General features: G+C 45.3%; 1 protein-coding gene across 1 annotated transcript in view; it reads left to right on the forward strand.

The window, feature by feature from the left end:
* CYB5B (cytochrome b5 type B) overlaps positions 1 to 21,856 on the forward strand; it is a 33,609-nt gene extending 11,753 nt beyond the window's left edge. Inside the window, exons 2-5 of the mRNA XM_074968985.1 lie at positions 6,166 to 6,294; positions 7,829 to 7,855; positions 20,490 to 20,521; positions 21,748 to 21,856. Coding sequence (XP_074825086.1) covers positions 6,166 to 6,294; positions 7,829 to 7,855; positions 20,490 to 20,521; positions 21,748 to 21,838 — 279 coding nt within the window. The 3' untranslated portion in view covers positions 21,839 to 21,856. The remainder of the gene's footprint in view (positions 1 to 6,165; positions 6,295 to 7,828; positions 7,856 to 20,489; positions 20,522 to 21,747) is intronic.
* Positions 21,857 to 27,257: the final 5,401 nt, after the last annotated feature.

Genomic DNA, 27,257 nt, shown 5'->3' on the forward strand with positions numbered 1-27,257 from the left:
AGCTGTGCATCTTTATTTTTTTGAGTAGAAAAAAGCTTCTGCTGAAAAGTTGCTGCAGTTCCATCTTTTGCCCACCAGAATGTGCTGTGGTGATAGAACACAGCACCCGCTCCCAGCCAGCTAGGGAAGAGAGAGCCCGCAGAGCCTTCTTCACAGTGCTGTTGGGTCAGGTCAGGAGATGGGGCTATGGGGCGACAGACAGCGTGGGGTGCTGGGGGATCAGATAGGGGCTCATAAGGGCTAATGGGCAAGGACAGACTGGGGCAGGGGCTGAATGGCAGCGGCAGTGCAGGGCCACAGGGGAGAGGGAGGTGCAGGGCCACAAAGGGATGGAGGAGTGGCTGAGTGGGGGCATAGACACACATTGGGGTCTGAGTGGTGATGGAGGGACACATGTGCCTGACTGAACAGGAGAGGGTAGGGGTCAGGCAGGGTCTGCATGGGGAAAGCTCCCTAACAATCCCTTCCCACCCCCCAAAAAACCTGTTCCATACTTTTCCCACCCATACTCAATAACCCTCCAAGTTCACACCCAGGCTCCTTCTCAGCGATTTACTTCCCTCTCTCTCAGCTCCTCCGTTACCCGACTCCCCCCAACCTTGCACTGCTTCTGGGGGATGCGGGAAATACAGTTCTGTATTGTAGTTTAAATGAATTATCACACAGAGTTCTGTATTAATATGCCTAGTAAGGAATCTATTTGTCAAAAAACATTTTCTGAATCTATTTTGTTGTCAGTGTTGTTACAGGCATACTTGCTGACATGTATTTTGAAATAAATGACCAAAAATAATTGAAACTGGTGTGATTATATTATGTTATTTTGACAAATAAAATATGCAGAATTTGAAAATAGTGTGTGCAGAATTTAATTTTTTTGTTGCAGAATTCCCCCAGGACTGTAGTTAGAGCCCTGAAAATCTGCTGGTATCCGCTTTGTATATCCACGGACCATTTTTGCAGATCGCAGCGTGGATGCAGATATAAATTTTGTATCCACACAGGGCTCTGCAGCACACAATCACCCAAACAGAGCGGCTGTCACCCGAACGGAGCAGCTGTCACCCAGCCTGCAGGCTCCAGCTTGGCTCTCTGAATCACGCAGCAGTGTGCTGGACATTCTGGGAGTTATAGTCCCCAGTTTGCTCAGCAGGAGGAGGTAAACTACAACTCCCAGAAGGAAGTGAGCCAAGCACCATTTTGAAGGAGGGATTGCTTTTTAAATGAGCCAGGCTGCAATGGTTGTGTGCATTAGCGATGCCGCAACTGTGTAGGCATGTCCGAGCCCCCCATGGAGAGGGTGGCACTGCATAGAAGGGCCCAGAATTTTAGTCTCCTTGCCTGGAGTGGGGAAGGAGGTATGGCAGGGGCGGAGGGGGGGGCAGGGCAGGAGGTCTCTGGGGAGAAATGGGGTGGTTGGGGGCTTGACACAGCCCTGTGTCACTGCGGCGTAGTGACCTGTGGAGCCAGTTCGAGCCCTGCAAATCCACAGACAATTTTGGCGGATTGTGGATTGGATGCGGATACACCTTTTTGTATCCACGCAGGGCTCTAGCAATAGTGCCTGCTGAAGTAATTCACTGAATAGCGTGGCAGTGTCCTACCATGGGAGGAAGAAACAAGGCAGCCCTCCCAAGAAATCTTTAGCAAAGGATTTCAGATTACCTCCAGGAAAGTTTCCTAGAGATCTCTATGGAGGATTTATGGGACATCCTGGTGCACATAAACTGTTCTGCAGGGCTCCCTCTGCCTAGCTGAACAGGGGAATGAGAAGCAGATAGCAACTGTACCTGTATTAGTTATTTCACTACTTCTTCTATCCTGATTTAAAAAAGCAGTACATGAGCAGATGTGTCCCTGAAGTATTGAAACAAACTGACTTCTTACCAGAGGTTCCTTCCCTGCATCAGGTTTGCACAGCTGGAGTGCTAGGAGAAATAAGTCTCACCAGGACCAGATGGTATTCCCCAAGAGTTCTGAAACAACTCAAATATGAAATTGCAGAACTATCACTTAAATTGTCCTCTGTACCATAGGACTGGAAGATAACTAATGTTATTTCATTTGTTTAAAAAAGACTCCAGAGGTAATCCTGGCAATTACAGGCTGCTAAGTGTAACTTCAGTACCAGGCAAACTAGTTGAAACTGTGGTAAAGAAGAGAATGATCAGACAGATGAACGTGATATGGTGGGGAAGAGTCAATATGACTTTTGTAAAGGAAAATCATGCCCTACCAATCTCTTGCAATTCTTTTGAGAAGGGTCAACAAACATGTGGACAAGGTGATCCAGTGAATAAGGTATATTGACAAGGTCCCTCACCCAAGGGTCTTAAGCAAAGTAAGCAGTCATGGGGTAGAGGGAAGGTCCTCTCATGGGTAACTGGTTAAAAGATAGGAACCAAAGAGTGAGAATAAACGGTCAGTTTTCATAGTGGAGAGAGGTGAATAGGGGGATCTCCCAAGAATCTGTACTGGGACAAATGCCAGTCAACCTGCTCATACGTGATCTGGAAAAGGTGAAACAGCGAGGTGGCAAAGTTTGCAGATGATACAAAATTACTCAAGACAGTTAAGTCCAAAGCAGACTGTGAAGAGTTACAAAGGGATCTCACAAAACTGGGTTACGGGGCAAGAAAATGGCAGATCAAATTCAGTGTTGATAAATGCAAAGTAATGCACATTGGAAAACATCATTCCCAGTATACATACAAAACGATGGGGTCTAAATGAGCTGTTACCCCTCAGGAAAGAGCTCTTGGCGTCACCGTGGCTAGTTCTGTGACAACATCTGCTCCCTGTGCTGCGCCAGTTTAAAAAAAAAAGTTAGGAACCATTAGGAAAGGGAAAGATACGAGAGAAACGATAACGCCACGACATAAATCCATGGTGTGCCCACACATTGGAAACTATATGCAGTTCTGGTCAGCGCATCTAAAATAAAAATGTACAGAGAAGGGAAACAAAAATGATGAGGGGGATGGAACAGCTTCTATATGAGGAAAGATTAAAAAGACTGGGGCTGTTCAGTTTGGGAAAGAGCTGAGGGGGGATAAGACGGAGGTCTGTAAAATTATGAACAGTGTGGAGAAAGTGAATAAGGAAGTGTTGTTTATCTCTTCACATAACACGAGAATAAGGGGTTGGGACAAGTCGTCTTCTCTCTCTGGGAAGTGGGGACTTTATACTGGGAAGAGCAGTATTAATCAGAATCCTGAGTCTAGCATAGGGGTTCACAACATGGGGTCACGGCAAGTGTTTCAACCACCTTTTCCAAAATGCCAACTAAGAGCAGGGGTCCTGGCGTAGGCAAAGTTGAGAACCGTTGTGCTGCCTGGATTGGTCTGAGTGCCTGTGTATGCGAACTACTTTCTTCATGGGCTCTCATCACTAGACAGCGGAATGTTCTAGCCTTTCAGACTCTTAAGGACACAGGAGGACTAAATGTTGAGGCAAAAATTGAAAAGGCCCTAGGCTGCTACCCTTACGTTGAATAGCAACTTACAGTGCACAGTGTTTAAGTTATTAGTTCCTGGCTAATTGACTTCTGCTTAATAGGTGTTGGGTAAATTTTTCAAGCCCTGAAAACCACCCTTGAAGATCTACAGCTTTAGATGAATCACTTTGGCTAGTTTTCGGGCACAACTCCCTTAAATGCAGAGTGGAAAGATGAGGTGCACTTCATGCTTTGGCTGTCATGGCAGAATGCATCTAATTTCTTAGTGATGCATGTTCTCTGCCTTGGGCAAGGCTGTTTGGTTTCAGTAAGCATCTTTCCATCTTCTTTCCTGCATTCTTGCTCTCTGTAACAAAACCAGAGGCAGGAAAAATCCAGTTCCTAAGGGATTTAATCATGCTTTTCCTATCTGTCATTTCTTCCTGTACTGCCCACCTGCATCCATTATCTCTGCACGCTCTTGTGTCTCACTTTGGAGGTAGTAGGCTGGTGGTGTGAAACCTGCCAATGGGAAAGGCCTGTGGTGTTCATCATGAAAGTGACACTTAACCTCTGCCCTCACCCTCGGAAGACTTAGCTTGGGTGGAGAACACTCCCCATGGTTCTTCCCAGCTCCTTACAGAAGCATGTTCATATGCAACACCCACTCTGAACTCTGACTCAGGGTAGGTGTCATAACCATAGGGGTAGGCTAAATTCCTCCTTACCTGTAAGGGGTTAAGAAGCTCAAGCAACCTGGTGGGCATCTGACCAAAGGAACTAATGGGGACAAAAGCTACTTTCAAATCTGGGGGGGAGGCTTTGTTTCGGGTTCTTTGTTTCTGTATTCCTTCGCTCTTGGGACTAAGAGGGACCGGACATCAATCCATGTTCTCCAAATCTTTCTGAACAAGTCTCTCATATTTCAAACTTGTAAGTAACAGCCAGGCAAGGTGTATTAGTTTCTTTTTCTCAACTTGTGAGTTTTCCCTTTGCTAGAGGGAGGTTTATCCCTGTTTTGTTGTAACTTTGAAACTAGGGCTAGAGGGGGTTCCTTTGTGCTCTTTGAATTTTCTGCTACTCTGTAAGGTTAACTACCAGCCTAACTTTACAGAGGTGATTCTTTTACCTTTTTCTCTTTAAATAAAATCCTTCTTTTTAAGAACCTGACTGATTTTTCCATTGTTCCAAGACCCAGGGGTTTGGGTCTTTGATCATTTTGTAACCAATTGGTTAGGATATTCTTCTCAAGCCTCCCCAGGAAAGGGGGTATATAGGCTTGGGGGAATATTTTGGGGGAATTAGGACTCCAAGTGGTCCTTTCCCTGATTGTTTGTTAAAATTACTTGGTGGTGGCAGCAATCCCAAGGCAAGAAAGAAATCTGTGCCTTGGGGAAGTTTTAACCTAAGCTGGTAAGAGTAAGCTTAGGGGGTCTTTCATGCGGGTCCCCACATCTGTACCCCAGAGTTCAGAGTGTGGAAGGAACCCTGACAGTAGGTCTGTGCACAGCTATCATTCTGTTGTTGATTACAGCTTTTCAAGGGTGAACAGGTATCTTCTATAGCCTGTGGTATTTTATACACAAGTTAGATACAGGTTCTATGGAGGAATGCAGCCTTGAGGGGGAAGGAGACTAATTTCAGTGATTTAGACACTTCAGAGATGAATTTTTAAATCAGTCAAAGTGCAAACAGTAAGAGTTCTCTTTAGGACCTTCACTACCCCTGGCTGCTGAGTGTTTGGCCCTGGCTGGATTTCAGAGGGGGCCAAATGCAATGCTGGTGAATCAGAGGCTGCTTTAAGGAGGGTCACTAGAGTTGTCAGCTTATACCATTGGCAAGCTTGGCCCTCTCTCTGTTGTTACTGTAAGTGGAAAGATTAACTAAAGCAGACAGAGATCTTCTTATTGCAGCACCCTGGGGAAATGGAATAGCAATGTTGCCTCCACTGACATCCAGGAGAGGAGCATCCTAGAATGAGCACCTATGAGCCCTTCCCTAGCAGCCTTTATTCCAGCAGGTGAAGAAGAAATAAGAATGGCTCATACATAGAAGGAAAGGGGAAAGCACACAGCAGGAAAGAGCTCTCTGCAAGCGAGAGTGCCTGGCCTACCCAGCATGCTCTGTTCAAGAGCCATGAGGAGGCACTCTCTCTGTTGTGCCTAAATAGTCACCGTCACTGATGGAGTATACTCAGCGCCTTATGCTCTGCAGTTCAGGGCTCCTGTGTTTGTGTGTTGCTTGCACTTACGGCTTCTCTAGAGATATGAACACCTGCTCATATCCTATGTTGTGCTTCTGCATGAGAATACGTATAGGTGCATCAGGAGTCAGACCAGCCTGTCTTGGCTATGAACCTTAGGGACTGCAGAGCAAATGTGACCGAGAGGGCCGAGTCAGTGGTTCCTTGTGGATGTTGAGGAATTGCTTCTTGTTGGTGGAGGGATTTTTGCTGTCTATAAAGCAGGTAAGGCTGGATTCCAGGTGCCTGCCAGACCCTGCAGTGCTCTCTCATTACTCATGACTGCCTGAAGGGGAGGCTGCAGACTTGGACCTTCAGTGGGGTTATCTTGAGCTGTTCTGCAGGGGCTGTGATGAACTGAAAAAGTTGGAGTACGTTTGCATTGTTGGACCCAGGACATTACCAGAGCATTTGGGAAGGGGACTGGAATTCTTCTCATTGCTTTTTATCCCTCAGCCCTGGGCTCACTGAATTCCTTCTTTTCCAGCATCCAGGTGGAGAGGAGGTTTTGCTGGAACAGGCTGGTAGGGATGCCACAGAGAGCTTTGAAGATGTTGGACACTCCACAGATGCCAGGGAAATGCTCAAACAGTACTTCATAGGAGAGGTTCACCCGGTAAGGAACAGCTGGGCGTGACAAACCCAGAGGGAACAGTGTGCATGCCCCCTCTGGGTAATCCAGCAGACAACTACATCAAGATCTGTCCTCCTAAATGTGGAGTTGCTGTGTACCTCCTTCCTCCACCCAAAAAAACCAAACAAACCCCCAAACACATGCTGAAATGGAGGCTGTAGATTAAAATCTAAACAAATCTCCCCTATCTAGAGGCTTCTAATTGCAATTTAGTCAATGTCCCTGTCACAGGGCGCACCTCTTACTGCTGGGCTGGCATCTCCTCCTGGTCACTGTGGGGTTAGCTCGAGATTGACATTCCTGGGCATGGTTGCACACCATCACTCTGACTCTGGTCTGCAGCTCCTCTTGCTCCAGGACCCACAGCAGCTCGTTTGTGATTTAGTCCTCCAGCTAGGTCACTCAGCATTCCCCCTTCCAAGGTTCAGTCCATCAACAGTGCTAGGCAATCTGCTGTTCACTGCCTCAGTTCTGGGCCATGCCCTCGGAGGCTGGTAGGGGAACCCAGGACTTGCCATCTTCTCCGGGCTCCAGTACAGGGACTCTTGGCTCAGTAGTTCTGGGCTCCTTTCTCTCCCCTCACTGCTCCTTCCCTGGACTGCTTCCTACCTGTCTGGCTCCCCTTCTCTCTCTGGGTGTTCCAGCTCCAAGAATCCCCTCCCCAGGAATGACTGTTGCCTGCCTTCCTGTAGCCTTTCCTAGCCACCCAGTCTGGAGCCCACTACCTGGCTTTACAGGCCCCACCTGTTTCTTCACATATGAGCCTCTAATTAACTGCCTGTAGCCTAAAGCTCCCCTGTTTGCAGCCGAATTAGCTGATTAACCCCCTGCACCTTACCCAGTTCAGCTCCTGCAGGGCCAATGTGGGAGCTCACCCAATTGCAGTCCCTTAAAGAAGTTCCTTTGGGAAGCTGACTCTGCAGGGGGTGGGGTCTAAACTCCTCCTTGCCTTGTGGATCAGGGATTGATGATGTGAGACAGATGATGCTGTGGACCCTTGCATTCTACATGCTTTGTGATTAAACTTGCTGTAAAGCGAGTGCCTTTCAGATGTCAAGGTCTTGGTCACAGGCAGGGGTACCAGAATGGGGGATGGACCCATCACTTTTAAAAGTAAGAGGGCTATGCCCTCCCACTTTTTACTGGCCGTAAGGGTGAGCAATGAGGGGGGAAGGGAGTGAAGAGGCAGGAGTGGGAGGTGGGGTCTCGGGGGGGGGGGGAAGAGCCAGTGTGGGGGTGGGGCCTCTGGGGAAGGGGTGGCGCAGGGGCGGGGACCCTGTTCAGGCGGCAGTGGCCTCCGTTCGGGCACCGATGGTCCCACTGCTCTTAGGGAGCTGCTGCTGGTCACAGCTAGGAGCTGGAGTTGAAATGTTCCAGGCAGCTGCCCAGGTGGTGCTGGTTGGGTGCCTGCTGATTCTTCTGCCATGGTTGAAAACTTCCTTCCAAAAAGCAAAGTTACAATGTTTGTAATCTTTTCTCTTCTCTTTTCTCCCCCAACCCCTCCAAAAACCTGCAGTGTGATCGTAACATTGAAGGCTCTAAGGTAAGAAGCAAGTGTTTGTTCCCCCTCTATAATTTAAGGAGTACTAGTGGCACCTTAGAGACTAACCAATGTATTTGAGCATAAGCTTTCGTGAGCTACAGCTCACTTCATCAGAGTGGCACCAAGCTTATGCTCAAATAAATTGGTTAGTCTCTAAGGTGCCACAAGTCCTCCTTTTCTTTTTGCGAACACAGACTAACATGGCTGCTACTCTGAAACCTCTATAATTTAGTGTCTAGGAGTCTGCTGGGTTCAATTAGCAGATATTTCATTTGTTTCTACGCAGTATGTTAGGCATTAGCCTAGATGGAAGAGGTTACACAAACCGTAGGGATTGGACACTCTGCTGAAGAGACCCAAGAATGTGTCTGTGCAGGGGAGGGGTTGAATAGAGAAACTACTAGTAGATTGCTGCTTTGGAGAAGAGGGGGCTCACGGCCGTGCCAGGAACAGCAGGACTGTCACATTGGATATGAAGTGGAAGAGAAAGATGGTATCTTGCTTTGCAAATGAGATATGGCTCATTCTTTAGAGATTAACGATTTGTCGTATTTTTACCCTAGTTGGGGAAGGGCATCGTTTTCTTCCAGAGTCTTTCATGGCATTTAAACCGAGAGTTGGGGAGTTAGCATTGGTGTCCTGCCAAATTTCAATTTGAGTAATTACATCTTTTTACCTAAATTCCCCCCAAATTTTACTTACAGTATCTTCCTTCCATTCCTAATCTCTTCTGTAGTATTGCTGTGAGCTGCTACACAGCTACCATCTTACACTCAAGGTTAGCTGCATTTATTTGGTAGGAAAAGTTATTTTTGTATACATATTTGTAAAGCACTTCAGCGTGAGCCGTTAGACAGAAAGCCCATTGTTTAAAACAGATGATTGAGTTGCTAGAGTGGTCTTTCCCTCTTTTTTTGCCACAGTAATACCAACTTTTCTGAGTTCTCATTGCAAATCCAGTGTCTTGATTAGGCAGATTGAGTTTGAAGAGCTGGGAAATATGCAGGGTGGAGACCACACAAGAATTATTGAGCAGACACCCATGGTAGATGTAACTTTTAGTATGATGGCCTAAATTGCACACCATGTGAAGTACAGCCAACAGTTTTGGGTCAGACACAGGAGTGTGTTTAGCACCTGTCTGTCCCCAGAAGGTCTAATGGAATATGAGCAGGAAAGGAGCCATCTGTTGCCTTGCAATTCTGACTGTGTAAATGAGGCCTACGGAGTCTATCCATGCTCAGTTCTGGTACACCACACATTTATTGAAAGAGGAATAAAATGGTTCTTTGAACTAGTTCTAAGCATTATCTGTGCCTTTCATTTTTTTTTTAATCTTCTTCCCCAGTTCCTGTTGATAAAGATTTGAAACAACCATGATGTCCTAGTTCACAGTTTATTGAACTTTGTTCTGAGAACATCAACTTTTGATTGTAAACACCATGTCCAGGGAAGTGTCCTACTAATCTGAAAGTGTTCCCCAGCAGCCAAGAGATTTAAGCCAATATCACCATGCATTTGTGGCCTTTGTTGAAAACGGCCTTGCTTAGGCAGGATCTGCTATTCCCATGTGCAGTATCAATGTCTTGAGAGGTCGTAAAATCCATACCATGGTTTAGTTTGTGATATGTTGGAGGGCAAAAGATCCTTGAAAATATGAGTGACATCTTCAAATGTGGAAACAAACTGCACCAGTACACAGCCAACTACAGAACCACCCAAATGGTATGTCCATTCTAGCGAATGAAAATGTGTAAGGATATCCTAGCAAGGTCAGTCCTATTTGTATGCCAGTGAGTGGCAGGTTGGAGGAACGTGTCTTATTTATGTTAATGTTACTTGTTTGCAAATTTATGCATGCAGTGGTGGCCAGAAAAGGAGATATTTTACCTTGCTTCCTGTCCTATAAACACCACACTGTCGTATTTCCTTCTAAGTATAGGAAAAAACCACAGTTCTGCAGTAAAATCAACACTGCAAGAAAGTAAGTATTTCCCTTTGATCTTGTAGGTGTTTTTAAGGCACCTGTCCCCTTGGTATCTAACTTTTAAGATCACCTCCTGTATCTTAACTTTAGTTAACATTTGTGTAGCTAAAGAGGTCTCAGTGTGACATGGTTCTCAGCTTGGATGCAACAGGAATCTCTAAAACCTCTCTACAGAAGGAGGAAAAAACCCTCCATCCAAATTTCCCTGCTGTCAGGTACAACTGATGGGTTGCTTTTGAACAGTTGCACTCTTGTTAACTACTTATTTAGTGTTTATTTCCTCACTTTCACTATGTGCTCAGCAAAAGGCTACTCCTGTGAGTCTAAAGAAATAACAAAATCTTCCAGTTGCAACTCCAGCAGTGGAGTGGAAGATGCTTTAAGGTACCAGTGGTTGCTCATATCCAGGCCCTTCCTATTCTAAGGGCTGAAGAAACCTCTTAGAGGCAACCTGCTCACCTAACTCAAGATTAGCCACTAGATTTTCAGAGCAGGCTTGCAGGACTTGACCAGCTTTTTCAAATACTAGTATCAAAATGCACTGTTCTCATTTAGCACTTTTGTAGTGATTGTTACCCTGAGAGTCTGGATATAGTGACATACCACACCATCTCACACTGATATGAGAAAGGAGTCATGGTGATGGTAGCTCAGGCCTCTTTTGGGTACTACTAAAAGAACTGGAAACTGAAAGCTTTGGTGCCAGAATATGAAAGTGCATCATACTGTCTGGTGTTCACGTATCAACAGCAAAAAACTTAGACTTGACAGGGCCAACTTGTTAAATGCTTGGGGGGGGGGAAACGTGTGTGTAGGACTTGTTTCCTGTCTTTAGTTACTGACTAGTGTCTTTTTGATGAGACTCTGCTACTGTAGTTGGCCTTAAAGCCTGTGGGTATCCCTCTTGCTGTCTTACGCTTCACATTGTGTTCTCTTGGTCTACCTTCCATAGAGGAAAAAAATATTTGAAGGATGGATGTGTGACAGGATCCCCCCGGAGTGCCACCCAGAACTGGGTACTGCTGAGCTCCATGAGCCACCAGCCTGGGCTCCCTCTCACACTGTGCTACTGTGACAAGCTACAAAGCCCTCCAGCCTGCACTTTCACCAGCATACGTACAAGTAGGGGCACACCCAGCTGCAGTTACAAGCAGGCTCTCTGACCAGCCTCTGCATGGGCAGTCTACTCCCTGCTCCTTAGGCACGCACCCTCTCTGGAGTATAAACCCAAAATTATACCATCTTGTGCTGGACAGGGAACTGTAAGCTCGTAAAATTTGCCCCTTCCCTCAATGTGGAGAGGAATATGCAACAGCCTTTTGCCCAGAGATATGATTCTCACACTGCTTCAGATGAAGCAAAAACCCAAAAGATAGATTAAGTGATAGCTTATAAGTGATAGCAAACAGATCAAAGCAGATTACCTAGCAAATAAACAAAAAACGCAAACTAAGCTTAATATACTAAATCGATAGGGTGAGAATCTGCTATTCATATCCAAAGAGATGATACAAGCAGGCTGTAGATTCTTAAGGGGCAAGCTGCACTTGCTTTACAGCTTGGAATCCCCAAGTGTTTCGTTTCACAGGCTAGAAATCCCTTTAGCCTGGGTCCAGCACTCTCCCCAGTTCAGTGTTTGTTCCTCAGGTGATTTTCAGGAGTCTTCTTGTGTGGTGAGCAAAGAACACCACCAGAGGATGTCACTCCCTGCCTTATATAGCTTTTTGCATATGGCAGGAACCCTTTGTTCCCAGACCAGTCTGCAGACGTGGTCTCCTCACATGTCGCTGTAGAGTTGTAGCAGCCATCACTCACAGGCTCTTTGGAGCCTTCACAGGAAGGCTTACCAGATGGGAGATTTGTTTTTTTTCCCTAATGGCCCATTGCCCTAAATAGGCCCTTCCCCACTCATTGTCTAGACTGAAAGCATATTGTCTAGTGGGCGTTCCCCAGGTCTATCTACATTTGAAATACAGATACATAGTCAATATTCATAACTTCAGATACAAAAATGATACTTGCATACACATAGGATAATCATATTCAGCAAATTATAACCCTTTCAGTGACACCACATAACTTATCTTGCATGAAATACATTTATAATTGCCATAATCATATAATATCACTGAAGTGCAGTGTGACAGGATCAGGTTTATGCTGGGTGCAGTGGGTTAGCAGTTGTCCCTCCCCCTCTGGCTCAGTGGGAGGTTACGCTCCAGTGCCAGGGTAGGGTCAAGCAATAATACTGCCTAGGCCCCTCAGGCCAGGCAGAGCAAACAAACAGTCTTAAGGGAGCTCAGGTCCTTAGGCAGGGCAGAGCACACAAACAAATGGTCTGTTGCCTGAAGTCCTGGCTCAGACAGATGGCAGACAAATGCAGGCTTCTTGCTCAAAGATGGGGAGGCTGCCACCCCAGGGTGGGGTTGGCAGCAGCAGCTAGGGGGATCCAGGCCCACCCTGCTCCATCAGCCCAAGGCCCTAGCAGTGCCAGAGGGTTCCACCACTGGGTCAGCAGGGCTCCTACTGCAACGTGCCGACTCGGGTTCTAACACCAAAACCGGACCAGCGTCTGGTTTCCCTGGGCTACTTCCTACCATGGTCTTGATGAGGGGTTTTGTGTCCTGGGGTCTTCTGTCGCCTTGGGATATATGGCAAGCAGCAGTCCTGGCAGCTCTTTTCCTGGGTCAGTCTCCTCTAGGGGCAGGGCACAGCGCAGCTTAGGTTCAGCTCCAGGGTTGTGCACAAGATTGGAGACATTTGCTTCCTTCCCTGGCTCAGGCTCAACTGGGCTAAAGGTCCTGTGATTAGCTTCCAGCGGGAGGAGTGGGCCTGGGATCAAAGTGGCTCCTCCCTTTCTGGCTGAGTGGGAGGCCACTCCACCTCACTACACTGGGCCTTTCTGATCTGCCCAGTGAGTCCCCCAGTCAGGTCCTCTAGCTTATACAGTCTTTTGTTTGTTGGTAAACTAGCGCTTTCACCTAACCTGTGGTGATGTCCTTCAATGCATGCTTAGATGCTGTTTGAAGGGGTTAAGGCTACGATTTGGTCACAGAGGTCACAGAAGTCAGCAGACCTCTGTGACTTCAGCCCGCAGCGGCTGGGAGCTGCAGGCTACCCCCACCTCCCGTGGTAGCTAAGAGCTTCGGGGTACCCCTGCCGCCTGGAGTGGTGGGGGTTCCCCACAGATTCCCCTGCTGCCGCAGGTGTGGGGGGAATCCCCTGGAGCTCCTCAGGCCCTGCGGGCAGCGGGGGATCCCAGGCATCTCCTCCACCACCAGTGGCAGGGAATCCGCTGGAGCTCCTCAGTCCCTGAGGGTGCTGGGGACCCCTTGCAGCGCCCCAGCAGCTCCCCCCGGTGGGGAATCCTCCAGAGCTCCCCAGGCGGCAGGGGGTGCCCCGCAGCTTGCCAGCCACCACAGCGGGGTCCCTCCCAGCTCCCAGTCATGGGGCAGGGACCGTAGCTCCCAGCCACAGCAGGGCACTGGACCCTCCTCCCTCCGGCTTTTTGTCATGGACATTTTTAGTAAAAGTCAGGAACAGGTCATGGCTTCCATGAATTTTTGTTAATTGCCTGTAACCTGTCCGTGACTTTTACTGAAAATGTCCATGACAGAGTCGTAGCCTTAATTGTGGTTGATTGCACTGTAACATGATCTCTGCAGCTGATGGTTAGTATGTGATTTGGTGAAGACTCTCTTCTGTTTTAAAGTACAAGTTTTGTTCATAGGTGTGGAAGAGCCATGTTTTAGCTTCTTTTATCTACTGGAAGGAAGCTGGTAATCTTTCTTATGTCTAAGAGCATGTTGACATGTGCAGCTTTCCCAATCAGTGGAGTTCCTTCCGCTTGGTAGTAGACAATACTATGCTTGAGGCAGGCATGTTTACACAGCTCTTTAGTTTAGAACTGGTGTCAGACAAGATTGCAGGGAAGAATGGTAATAGAAGGAAGATGATGCAGCTTTGTTTTGCCAGATTCTATCTTGAGCTAGATGTTCTGTGGACAGTAAACTGCTCCCCACCACAGTCCAACAAAACGCTACATACGCTTTGTGTAAGGTCAAAAATTACCCCAAACCGGGTTTGGCTGTATTGCTGAAAGTAACACAAACTCAACTTAAGAAATTCCTCAGGCCTTCTCCACAGGCTTGGCTACCCTAGAGTTCCTGTCTGTCTCTTCCAGACCCTACTTTGCTCTTTCTAGAGCTGTTCCACCTCCCTTCGCATTTGGGTTGGAGTTAAATGAGTCATCCCTGTCCCAGTGAATTCAGTAGGAATTAACCTGACACTTCCCATATGGTTCTAACAGGGTGAGAGTAGAAGAGAATCTTGCCTTCCCATTACATGGACCCTTCTGCTGTAGGACTACATCATGTTTTGGTACCAAGATTTTTTTTCACAGGAAGGCCTTACAATTATAGGATGATTCATCAAGAGCAGTGGTTCTCAAACTTTTGTACTGGTGACCCCTTTCATACAGCAAGCCTGTGAGTGCAACCCCCCCCCCTTATATAACACATATAAATATAAAATACATAAATATTAAAAACACATATTTTTATATTTAACACCATTATAAATGCTGGAGGCAAAGCAGGGTTTGGGGAGGACGCTGACAGCTCGTGACACCCCCCCCCCCCTGTAATAACCCCATGACCTCCTGAGGGGTCACAACCCCTAGTTTGAGAACCCCTGATCAAGAAGATCACTAATATGTCTAATGCTTTCCCTTATCTGCTGATGTCCATCTTGTTCACCTCTTCAGTGATGAGCTGTAACCTAAAAATATGGCTATTGCATCATTGTGCTCTTTGCAACCTGCTTTGGTGTTTTTGGGTAAAGGTTCTCAAATGCTGCTGCAAGTTTCTGTTTCTGGAGCATTTTGGCACTGAGTGATTTCTTCTTAGATATGAAAGGTGGTGTGTGCCCCAGCAGCTTCTAGTATGCATTGGTTTGGTACCCAACAAGTCCGTAGCAGCTTTTTTCACACTACAAGTAGATGGCTGCTCTGTGTTCCTTAAGTGGGATTTCTTAAGTCCTTGCTGCTTTTTGATCGTATGGTCTCCTTACTCTTTTCAGCACTTGACTCTGGAACACACCTTTTGTCTGCTTGTTTCTGAAATGTACATTTCATAAGAACATAACATAAGAACGTCCATACTGGGTCAGACCAAAGGTCCATCTAGCCCAGTATCCTGTCTGCCGACAGTGGCCAATGCCAGGCGCCCCAGAGGGAATGAACTGAACAGGTCATCATCAAGCAATCCATTCCTTGTTGCCCTTCCCAGGGACACCATCGCTTCCCCTCCTGGCTAATAGCCATTGATGGACCTATCCTCCATGAACTTATCTACTTCTGTTTTGACCCCTGTTATAGTCTTGGCCTTCACAACATCCTCTTACAAGGAGTTCCACAGGTTGTCTGTGCGTTGTGTGAAGAAATACTTCCTTTTGTTTGTTTTAAACCTGCTGCCTACTAATTTCATTGGGTAACCCCTAGTTCTTGTGTTATGAGAAGGAGTAAATGACACTTCCTTATTTACTTTCTCCACACCAGTCATGATTTTATAGACCTCTATTATATCCCCACTTAGTTGTTTTTTTTTTTTCCAAGCTGAAAAATCCCAGTCTTATTAATCTCTCCTCATATGGCAGATGTTCCATACCCCTAATCATTTTTGTTGCCCCTTTCTGAACCTCTTCCAATTCCAATATATCCTTTTTTGAGATGGGGCGACCACATCTGCACCCAGTATTCAAGATGTGGGCGTAGCTTGGATTTATACAGAGGCAATACGATATTTTCTGTCTTATTATCTATCCCTTTCTTAATGATGCCCAACATTCTGTTTGCTTTTTTGACTGCCGCTGCACATTGAGTGGATGTTTTCAGAGAACTATCCACAGTGACTCCAAGAGCTCTTTCTTGAGTGGTAACAGCTAGTTTAGACCCCATTATTCTATATGTGTAGTTGGGATTATGTTTTCCAATGGGCATTACTCTGCATTTATCAACACTGAATTTCATCTACCATTTTGTTGCCCAGTCACCCAGTTTTGTAAGATCCTTTTGTAGCTCTTCGCAGTCTGCCTGGGACTTAACTATTTTGAGTAGTTTTATATCATCTGCAAATTTTGCCACCTCACTGTTTACCCCTTTTTACAGATCATTTATGAATATATTGAAAAGGACTGGGCCCACTACAGACCCCTGGAGGACACCACTATTTACCTCTCTCCCTTCTGAAAACTGACCATTTATTCCTACCCTATTGTTTCCTATCTTTTAACCAGTTACCAATCCATGAGAGGACCTTCCCTCTTATCCCATGACTGCTTATTTTGCTTAAGAATCTTTTAATCAGATTAATATTTGAATCAGATATTAATCTCACTCTTTGACTGGAATTGTGCTTATTTTGCCTGTTGAAAATATTAGGGTTTTGTTCGACACCACCTGTCCCCAACCCATTCTCCTACTCCAAAAAAAATGTTGCGCAATTTGCAGCTTTTAATGTATAGATATCGGGGAAATTCAGACTTTCTGTTGGAAGTCTTTTCCTACAGCATTTGGCTCTACTTCCTTTTTTTAATTGCAATTCCATTTCAAAACAGAACATGAAAAGACAGTATGTTGGCCTTACTATGCAGGTCTCTTGTATAATTGTTCAAGAACACGGACTGGGTTGTGAACTGTCCCTTCCTCGACGAACCTCAATGAGCAACCCCATCCAAGAGACTGATGGGGAAAAGTGTACTCTCTGAATGTTGGTGGTTCCTGTGTAGATACTCCAAATTTCACGGGGGTGGATTAAGAATTGAATGGCAGCCTTCGCTGCTCTAGCCCAGGAGAGCTAGGCCTGGTTCCCTCTGGAGATTGCCAAAACAGCTGACTAGTTTACTAGTTGCTCTAGTAAAATGAAGCCCCGAACCCCATCTTTCCAGGCCTAGGTGACTGTGTACATTCCTGGCTGTGGCTCAGGACCGGAGGGAAAAAACTGAGTCATTCAGTGTTTCTTCCACAGAGCTGGTGGTTTTGTGTTTACACAAATTGGGATCCTGAATAAACCTTGCAAGCAAATTATTACTTTGTTTTTGTTCTAAAGATCAGCAGCACCACCTCAGTGTGGGATTTGAACCTCACTCCCCTGACATCAGCAGAGTGTTATTTCCACACCTTGAACCGCAGACCTCTGTTTGCATCATTCAGTGTGTCCTGATCACTGAACTGTTAGTGTTGTCAGAGTCAACCCAGGAGACAGACCCAACCACCTGGGTTTGGCCTGAAATCATTAATTCTGTGTTAGCATCAGCAAGTGATCTCTAGGGCTTCTGCTGAAAACTTGGGGACTCCTGGATCAGAACCTGGGTGGGGAGGCATATTGGAAAACTACCCTTGAAAGGATGGGGGTGGCGAATCTTTAGTAAATGGAATCTAATTAAGGAGTTAAATGTGTGTCTTGCAGTTGGCTTCTCCTTGTACTTGACTAGGAGAGTTGGCCTGGTAACAGCTCTGCTTTAGACAGCCCTTTCATTAGACATCAAGAGGCAACCTCTTCTTTTTCTGCAGTCTGTTGGGAGGGTCTGTTTGTTCTGGTCTGCCATGGAGAGTATCGTTCAAACCAGCTCAAACCCCAGGTTAGTTATACAGAACAGCAGGCCTTTCAAATTATTCTTTTTTCATTTCAACCCTATTTCATAAACTGATGCAGAGCCACGTGCTTCAATAAAGGGTGTATAGCAATGGGTGCCAGCCTGAGCAGCTGTGCTGAGTATGAGGAGAACTTAGGGCATTTCACAGCTTACTGCTATATTTAGATATGTCAAAATGGTGGATGGTGAGCCTCCAAGGGGATCTAAAGAAACTGGAAGATTGAGCAGCACTATGGAAAGTGCATTTTAACTTGGATAAATCCGACATAATGCTCACTGGAGGGGAAGAAAGATCTATCCTCTTCTGATAGGTTCTGAACTTGCAGGATGCTCTAAGTAGAAAGATCACTGCTGCTGTCCTTAGTTCAGTGGAGAAGATCAGTCCAGTGTGCTGCAGCAGTCTAGGGGAACAAGTAGGTGCTCAGGTGTATTTAAAAATAACAAAAGATGGATAAAAGATGTTGCCCCTTTGATATCATTTTCCTTTTGAAGCTCTCAAAGTTCTTCTCAAGCACAAATGATGGTATTGCTGCATCTAAAACAGCATCTTAATTTCAAAGACAGCATAAATTGCAAAGGGCAGCACATTGGTTAGAGGTGTATTGGGACTTACGGAGGATGAGACACTGTAGAAGACCTTGGAAAGGGGAAGTGTTGTAGGGGTATTCAGTTCTTAGGAGGTCCTTCCTTTCTTCTGCCCCATAGCATGAAAACAAGGGGATCACTTTCATACTTCATCCATTTCACACTAAGTCAAAGGAAAGAAAGTATTTTTACACATTGTATAGTCACTTTGTGAAACTTACTTTCACTGAAGGTCAGTACTTTTGCTTGTATATACAATCATATATTTTAAAAACCCCAAACCAGCCCCGGGCTGGCTTTGTGTCTCCTTGTTATCTGACACCTTTTCACAAACACTAAAACTAACTCACTTTAAAAAAAAAAAAAAAAAAGTGGGGGGAGTGGATGATGATGTGGACATACCATATGCAACTCTTCAAGCTCAACAAAGAAGGGGAATAATCTCTTAGACATCATGGCATCAGTTGATTTCCTGGGAGAAAAATCTTTCCCAATCTCTATGTTAAATACAAAATTATGCTTTTGTCCAGATGTTTTATAGATATTTATACTTTCCTCTGAAACATCAGGTACTTGTCCTGGATGCAAGGTATCTGGCTAGCTGAGCCAATGATTTGATGTTTTGGCAAATCCCATGTTTCTTTTGTGATGTGGGCTAGTTACAGGCTTTGTCTGTCTTAGCAGATGGGGTAGCATGTCCCTTAAAGGCTGTAGAATCTATCAACCTAGTATCCCTATGTAATAAAGTATAGTTGTGATCAGAGGCTCCAATCAAGATTGGACCCTGTTGTGCATAGAGATAGATGTGGTCTCTGACCTGAAATGCCTATAATAAAAGAAGAGAAGGGGGAGACTGAGACTAATGTGTATAAAAATTGAGGATTTTTAATACATAAATATCAGCTTGCCCTACCTGCCCCTTTCTAGGCATAAATTGTTGACTGACTTCTTGTAGGTGTTATGGAAGAAATAGATCTTTAAAAGTGATTTGAAGGAGGACAGGGTTAGTAGCCTTACAAATCACTTCCGGGAGGGAGTCTATAAATAAGGAGTGACGTGGCAGAAAGCGCAAAGCTATTTATGGAAGGAACAGACAAGTGAGTGGTCAGTAACTTAATCACCAAGAGATTGGAAGAAAGTTGGGGATAAATATGGAAGGACAGAGTAGTAAAGGGCTTTGGTGGTAAAGAGAAGAAACTTGAATTTGATGTTGTGGACGAGGGTTAGGCAGCAGAGGGAATTACAGGAAGAGGATGTGATGTGGTTAGACATGTGGGCAAGGAAGATGACTTTAGAAGCTGTGTTTTGACCAGATTGGAGGGCAGCAATGGTGGCTGTGAGGTTCAAGCAGCCGAGACCGGAGATGAAGGCCTGACTGAGAGTTTCAGCTGCCTGGACAGAAGAGGATCAATTCTGGAAATTTGATGGAGGAAGTGTTAGGATTTGGAGACATCCTGGATATGTGTAGTAAGTGCAAGGGTGGAGTTGAAGAAAATTCCTAGATCCTATGCCTGAGTGACGAGAAGGTTGGTGGTGTCAGTCACTGGGGGAAGTAGATACAGGTTTGGAGTCCATTTTTGGGCACATTAGGTTGTTGGTGAGACATCTGTGTCAGACGTGGAATTTGGTGGAAGGACAAGAAGTCTGGAGTGGAAAGGTAGATTTACAAGTAATCATCCATAGCACATGAAGTAGTGTGAACAGATCACCCAGAGAAAGAGAGAAGAGGAGAGGGCCGAGGATGGAGCCCTGTAGGACTCCAATGGAGACTGGGAGATGGGGAAGAGATGAACCTGCCAGAAAAGATGCTGAAGGAATGATCAGACAGAACCAGGCAAAAGCCAAGGGAGGCAAGAGTTTGAGGAGGATGAGACTGACCATGTCAAGCAGCAGGGAGGGTCAAGAGGATGAGAATGGAATACAGGCTCAGCGATTTATCCAGGAAGAGATCATTCAGACTCGGTGAGAGCAATTTTGGTCAAATGCTGGGCACAGAAGCCACACTGGAGGGGGAATCTATGATGCAGTTTCAGGAGAGCAACTTGAGGTAATGGTTGTAGATAGCACATTCAATGAGTTCAGAGGTGAAGGGGAGAAGTTGGATGGTTGCTGCAGACAGGTGGGTAAAGAGTTCATTTTGCTTTTAAGGATGGGTAAATCCAGCATATGCTTGTATTTAGAGAATAGGTCTGAGTGTGAGGTTGAGGAGGGAGTGGAGTCAGGGAGGCAAGTGAAGAGATGTGGCAGAGAGCAAGTGAGAACCCTGTGTTGGTTATGGAAGGGAAAGAGAGGTATGGGAAAGGGAGGAAGATGTGAGGGTTTTTCTGTCCCCCTCTCTATGGCAGCTACATGTTCAGGGTTGTAGTTCTGTCAGTACAACTTGTATAATGTATCTCTCTCTCTCCTCAGGATCCAAACACGACATCCTCAAGCCAGTCAAGGTATAGTACCGTTTATATAGGAATAAAGAGGTCTGAGGGCTGGGGCACTCTGTAGCATTACATATTAATTCTGTGCCTTGTCAATGTACAGAGCAGAAATCCCAGAACCTTAATGCAGAGCTCTTGAGTGCAGCCAGTCCAAGATAAGTAGCCAAATTGCAGCCCAATGAGTTCTATGTGAGTCCACAGTTCCCCTCTCTAATATGCAGGAGCCATCCATGGAGACAAGTCCCAGCATGCAAAGCTCCATCTTGTTCAGAACAGCTAGGCCTCCTAGCGACCTGGGACTTTCAGTCTCTGGTTCACACTTTCATTTTAAATATTACTATGGCTGCAAACTGCTCCACTGTAATGCTAATTTAGGTGAATGTCACAGATTCCTGGCACACTGTTAATGCATTATATGGATTGGCAAATTTGTGGGAGCTGCTGTTTTACTGTAGAGTGGCCAGTCTAGTTTTGGTGTAGTCCCAGATAGGGTTGCCAGGTGTCCGGTTTTTGACTGGAACGCCCAGTCAAAAAGGGACCCTGGCAGCTCCGGTCAGCGCTGCTGACTGGGCTGCTAAAAGTCTGGTCGGTGTCACAATGGGGCTTAGGCAGGCTCCCTGCGACTCCCGGAAGTGGCCAGCATATCCGGCTCCTAGGCACAAGGGCAGCCTCAGGGGCTCCGCACGCTGCCCCCGCCCCAAGCGCCAGCTCCAGAGCTCCCATTGGAGCCAGACATGCCGGCCTAGGAGCTGGACATTCCGGCTGCTTCCAGGAGCCATGGGGAACCCGCACCCCCTCTCACACCCGCACCCTGAACCCCTAGTTTGTGGCCCCACCCCAGAGCCCGCACTTCCAGCTGAAGCCCTCACCTCCTTCCGCACCCCAATACCCTGCCCCAGCCCGATGAAAGTGAGCAGGGGTGGGGCCTTTGGGCAGGGCAAGGGTGTTAGGTTTTGTGCAGTTAGAAAGTTGGCAGCCCTAGTCCAAGAAGTATATAGAATCAGAACAGGTTTCTGGATTTCCATGGCTGATGTAGAAGGCCCTCTTCTGTAAGGAGGCCAGTCAGCTTGACTGGAGGTGAGCTCCTCTCAGTGTCTAAATATGTGGTTTCTCAGAGAATTTCCCAGATCAAACCAGTCCAGATTTGAGCATGTTGGACATTAGGAATAAATTATTAATTTGCTGCTCTCTTCTGTTTTTTGTGTTGTGTGTTGATTTTTTCCCCCTCTCTTCTGTAGTTTCTGGTCAACATGGCTAATCCCCATCTTCGGCGCACTGGTCATAGGCTTAATGTACCGATATTACATGTTGGATGGGAAATCCTCTTGATCTGGCCTCGCTGGAACCTTGAGAAGCATGAGAGCACACACATGCGAGCAAGAGCTCTGGGGTTTTGGTTTTCTTAAACCTTGCATATTTTGTTCTTAGCTTTGAGTCTGTCTAGCAACGGTGGTGTCTGCAGAGCCAAGCTAGTGTTAGAGAGTCTGTCCTGACTCTGGGATCCGCTGCCCTGTCTCACATTCTCCTCAGAGTCTTTGTATGTGTTTTGGGATAGGGGGTGAGGTGCAGTGTCCTAATATTCCATTATGTGTCTAGTCTGTTTCCCTGTAATAATTAATCATGGGTAACTTTTAACACCTTTTTGTTAATCCCAACAATGTGGAACAGCTGCTAGCGTGTGAGCCTGTGAAATGCCTCTGTCTTTCATGTGAGCCTTGTCAGAGAAACTGCAAGCTGCCTACGATCCCCTCCAGCAAGCGTTCTGTGTCTGAGCAGAACAGCTTTCCCAGTGCACCCAGGCAACAGTAACAAGAGCAGCAGGACATTGCTAGCTTTTGTTGTCTCTTCATATATGTGGCTGTTTTTAAATGGTTAAGCAAATATATATTTTAAAAATGATCCATTTCACTTTCTAATATTTATGTCTGTCCTGTAAAATGAGAGCTCACAGCTGTTGTACTTGGGACCCTACCTCCATAGTGACTGATAGCTGGCTTCTTGGAACAGGTCTCTTCTCTCTTTACCTGAGCTCTGTACTTGGGGTAAAACACATTCCTATTTAAAACATGAGGGTGGACTGGACACCTCCCTCGTACAGCCTGGGTTCCTGGGGAGGGCTAGCAGGAAGAGTAGCCGTTAGAACTCCCTACTTGGGATTGGTGTATGATGTTCTGGTTTTCTGTTGGGACTGGAGTGTGGGTGTTTCTGTTTTCCTGAGACTATTCCAGAAGCTACCCTTCTGCTGCCAGCCCCAAACAGGGAAGAGAGGCAGCACAAACCATGCTTTATGATCTTTCCTATCTCTTCCAGTAGTGTAGTCCTGTGACTCTACAATCTGTGGTAACTGCAGTGCGGAATACAACACAACACCAGATAGAAAAGAGGAATTCTGGTTCTTACCATCCCTCTGGGATTCTATTGTTTCTAACTTGCTCTGAGACTCTTTCCCAATTGGGGGCATCTTAGCAATGAGGAGAGCACTGTAGCAGAGCTTGTCATTGGATAGTAGATAAGGAATGCCCTCCTTTCTTTATTGCTTCTCTTTTTACTACATCCCTCTGTCCTGTATATGAGAACACTCTCTGGAAGGGGGTGTGTTGTTTTAGCTGCTTGTTATTCCCCACTCCAGGCAGCCAGTGTGCTCCCCAAAGTTACTGTTTAGTTGTCTTTGAACTCTGGGAATTGCAAGCTAGGTTTTTTCAATATAAAAGGCCGTGAAGTCTCCCTTGATGGGAAAGAATGACTATTGAAATGGCCTTAACTCCCCTCCAACATGCGGGATCCTGTCACTCCCACCACGTCACCCACGTGGCTTAGCACTAATTAGCAGGCTTTTGGGGCTGCTGCCTCGGAGTCCTCTTCCATATCGGGATTCCTTAGAACAGAATTATTAAAAGGCCCTTCTCTTTGGTGCAGGACTCCCTTCCCCTGCTCTGGATTATGTTCTGTCTTCTACTGTGAACTGCGGGAGGTAGAAAGCTGCCATCCATAGTGTGAGGAACCCTGGGGTTACTGTGTGGTGCTGAGAATTCCTAACACAGCTTTTAGCCGTTCCATCCATTACAAGCTGTCCTTGGTCTGCTGCTACAAGGGAAGGGACTGAACCCAAGGTTAACTTTAACAGTTTATCAGCCGTGTGTGTATGTGTGTGTGTGTTTTGGGGCCAGTTGTAAGAGGGGCATAAATTTGAGCCAAGCAAAATCCATTGGGAAAGATCTTGCAAATATCTGTGATTTTTAAAATATTTAAAAAGGATATATGGGATGACCTGGCTAATTATAGACCTGTAAGCCTGACATCAATCCTAGGCAAAAAAATGGAACGTCTGATACAGGACTTCATTAATAAAGAATTTAATCCATTGTGAGTTAAGCATATGTACAATCTATTTCATCCTTATGAGAGAACTAAATATCCATCATATAGAAATCCCCGCCCTCCCCCTCCCTCAGCACTACATTTATTGTCTTAGGCAGTCAGAGCCATGTTTTGATATCTGTGGAAACTGTCACATTTCAGCCAGCAGTGTCCACTGTGGGCTCTTGCTTGTCTATTTCCACTGATGATAGACTGTGGTTCAGTCCACAGTTTGAAATCAGTCAGCAAATATCTGGGGTGCAGATGGTTGGGGAAGCATAGTGCTCTGTAAGAGAGCTGTGAATCTGGCCTCGAGTTCTTCCAGACAAAGTGGATACTTTTGTGAGTGACTTGTTTACTTCTTAACAGCAGTAGGGGCTTGTTTTCAAGTCTGTATTGCTATTTTACTGGGTTTAGTTTTCACAAGGAGGAAGAGCTAGTTGGCATCTAATAATATCTGCCTCTGGGTTTCCTCTAGCAGGATCATATTGTATATGTATTTGAAAGGAGAGCTAAAACAGTTGTTTGGTCTAATTGAGTGCAGTGAATGTGTTTGACAGACACTTGCACTGATTCCTGGAGCAGTAATTTGCCACTGATACTGTAAAATGGCAGCACATAGTTGCATCTGATTCCTGGGGTAAGGATGGCATGTTCAATTACCTCCTGCTGCTGGAGAGCTGGCCACGAACACAATTGGAAGTTGACTGTGCTGTAGGACCAAAAATTCATCAGATGAGCAGCTATGATAGGCAGGTTGGATTGTCTAGGACTGAAATAGGATGGTGCTACTTGTCCAGATGGAAGCACACCTGCAGAACTGAGCTAGGCGCATACCTAGCTGGTGCCAGCATTGACGTGACTGATCATGCAATCAGTCCATAAGTTTCCCAAGCTTGTGCACTTCCTTTAATTATTTTTTTAAAAAAGTAATGGGTTCATCCAGTTTTTTTCATTCCTTTTTCCTTAAAAGTCATGTGGATTATAGCTTTAACCCTGAGTTTTAGCCAACTAAAACCAGCTTTAAAACTTGAATGAACAAAGAAACATTAACAATAGCTTGTTTACCTCTTTCATTTCAGGATTTTGTAAAAACAAAAATATTTGTCTTTATACCCAGTTTCTCTCAGAGCAAGTTTACCAGACCTGCTACATGATAAAGGTTTGGTCTCCGCTTTCATCCATGGAATAAAGATATTTCAGTGAAAATAAAGCTGGGTGTGTAGGGTCTGTTCCCTTCAGGTGTTTTGGAAAAGGATTCTACTAAACTACTGTATACATGACCAGAGGCAGCTTTAAAATTATTAATGTAACTAAATTAAAACTGGCCTCCAAAGTGCCAGAGTATTTGGACTGCTATTGGTTTTTGACTCTTCAAGAACCTAAATTCCTTGACATATGAATGCAAGTGTTAACACTGGCTTTGTAGATGCTAGGAAGACCAGGGAGCCAGATTTGAGTCTGTTTTCATTTCTGTTGAAATTACCTGATAAAGGAAACAAATTGCAAGGGAACAAGGTACAGGTCTGTCTGTAAAGCCAAGGTTCAGATCTGGTTGTCTTGGAAACTGATCCAAGTAAATTGCTGATTGTGATGGGAAGAATTTAGGAAGCTGCCTGGTTCTGAAACTATAATGATTTGTACAATGCAAATTTGTATCTGGATATTGTCTGTCCAGTGAAACACTGGATTATATACTTTTTAAAAATAAGCATCTGTACAGCTAATGAGTGCATAGTTCTGTATTGGACTGATCTCCTTCAATTGTTATACTAAAACTGGAAAATTTTGCGGCGGATTGAGTCTCTGCTTATTTTTGTGTGTCCTGACAGCAAGCAGATCATTCTCACATTTTTCAAACTCAAGGTCTCACATTGACTACATCTGTTCAGACAAAGGACTAGACTACAGCAGCAGCATTTGTGATTTCCCATCCACACAGATTGCACCAGTTCACCTGAAACCCTAAGCCAAAGATTTTGTTTCTTGCAAAACACTCAGGAAAGCTGTAGCCTCTGGACAAAACATGGTGCAGGCAGAGTTCAGTGTTTTCTTGCATAATATAATTAATGCCACAATGACCTACATTAAAAAAAGTTATTAAACATTGTAATAAAATAATGTATCCATGCACTAAAAGACTTTGTGAGGTGCACAGGTACCACAATAGTGGGTTAACTCAGTCTCCTAGAGAGAGAATTCTTGCTGAAAATGGTGCTCGGTTTCTTTGGAACCGTGATCTCTTTCTCTGTTGCAACTACTAATTTGTAATTAGGATCTAAATGATTGTCTGAGATAGTTATGCTGTTAACCACGATCTCACCTTCCCACTTCCCAGAGTTGCTCCTTTCTGGGATGTATGTTGATTCCACATAGTAATAGCAGCTCTTAAGGTTTCCTTTATACATTCTCATTCTAAGCTACACTGGAACAATGTGAACCATTTTTTGAAAGTAATCACAGAACTGTAAAGAGGTTGGATACCTATTCATTTATTTTGTCTAATTCTACTAAACTTCAGTTGGTTTGTTCAGGAAGTGAAATGTTCAAGGATCAAATCAGTTATTCACACAAACCTGAGAGATGTCCTATAGGGGACGTTATTAACTCCTACTAATATGAAACTGAGTACAACCTCTTGTCTTCTATAATTGGACCTTTGTGTACTCCAGTAGCAAACGGAGCTCCCAGCAGGGCTCCTGCTGTGCTAGTGGTGTACAAAGCAAGCTGGGGCAGGGACTGTCCCAAAGACCTCATCATCAAAGGCTTTGTCCGCATTGCAAAAGTAGGGTGATTTTTTTTACAGTGAGATAACACATGCTAAGTATCTTGCTGTTAAATCCTAGCGGAGAGAAGGCACCATAGTTTTTACTGTGAGGTAGCTAGGTGAGGCCTACCATAGGCACGGGTATAGTGTTGACTTTTCCTAGCTACCTCACAGTAAAACTGTAGTACCTGTCTCTACTAGGATTTTACAGTGGCATAGTTAGCATGTGTTAATTATCCCCTAATTAAACACGTGTTTTTTGGCAGTGAAGAAAAGCTTCAGACAGATGGGGGAGAGGGAGCCATGAAATGTATGCAATTTTACACTTCTTCTATTTTTGGTAATTACATATATGAATAACACCTGCTTTCTCCAACTGCTAATTAGTCCAGCTCTTACAATTGGGCTGATTTCTTGTAGTTTTTTGTGGTTGCAGTAAATGTGCATTAGGGTTGCTCCCAAAGGCCCCAGTGTGCTAGGTACAAACACACAAAAGAGAATCCCTATTGTGAAGGGTTTAGGTTTAAGGAGGAGAAGGAAGTAGCCGCACAGCAGGGAGAGGGTACCCAAGAATAAGTGCAGCTGGGAAGAAAGTGAAAAGACTGAGGAAAGAGCTGACAAGCA

This window comes from Natator depressus, chromosome 12 (genome assembly GCF_965152275.1).
Source record: "Natator depressus isolate rNatDep1 chromosome 12, rNatDep2.hap1, whole genome shotgun sequence".
NCBI lineage: Eukaryota > Metazoa > Chordata > Testudines > Cheloniidae > Natator > Natator depressus.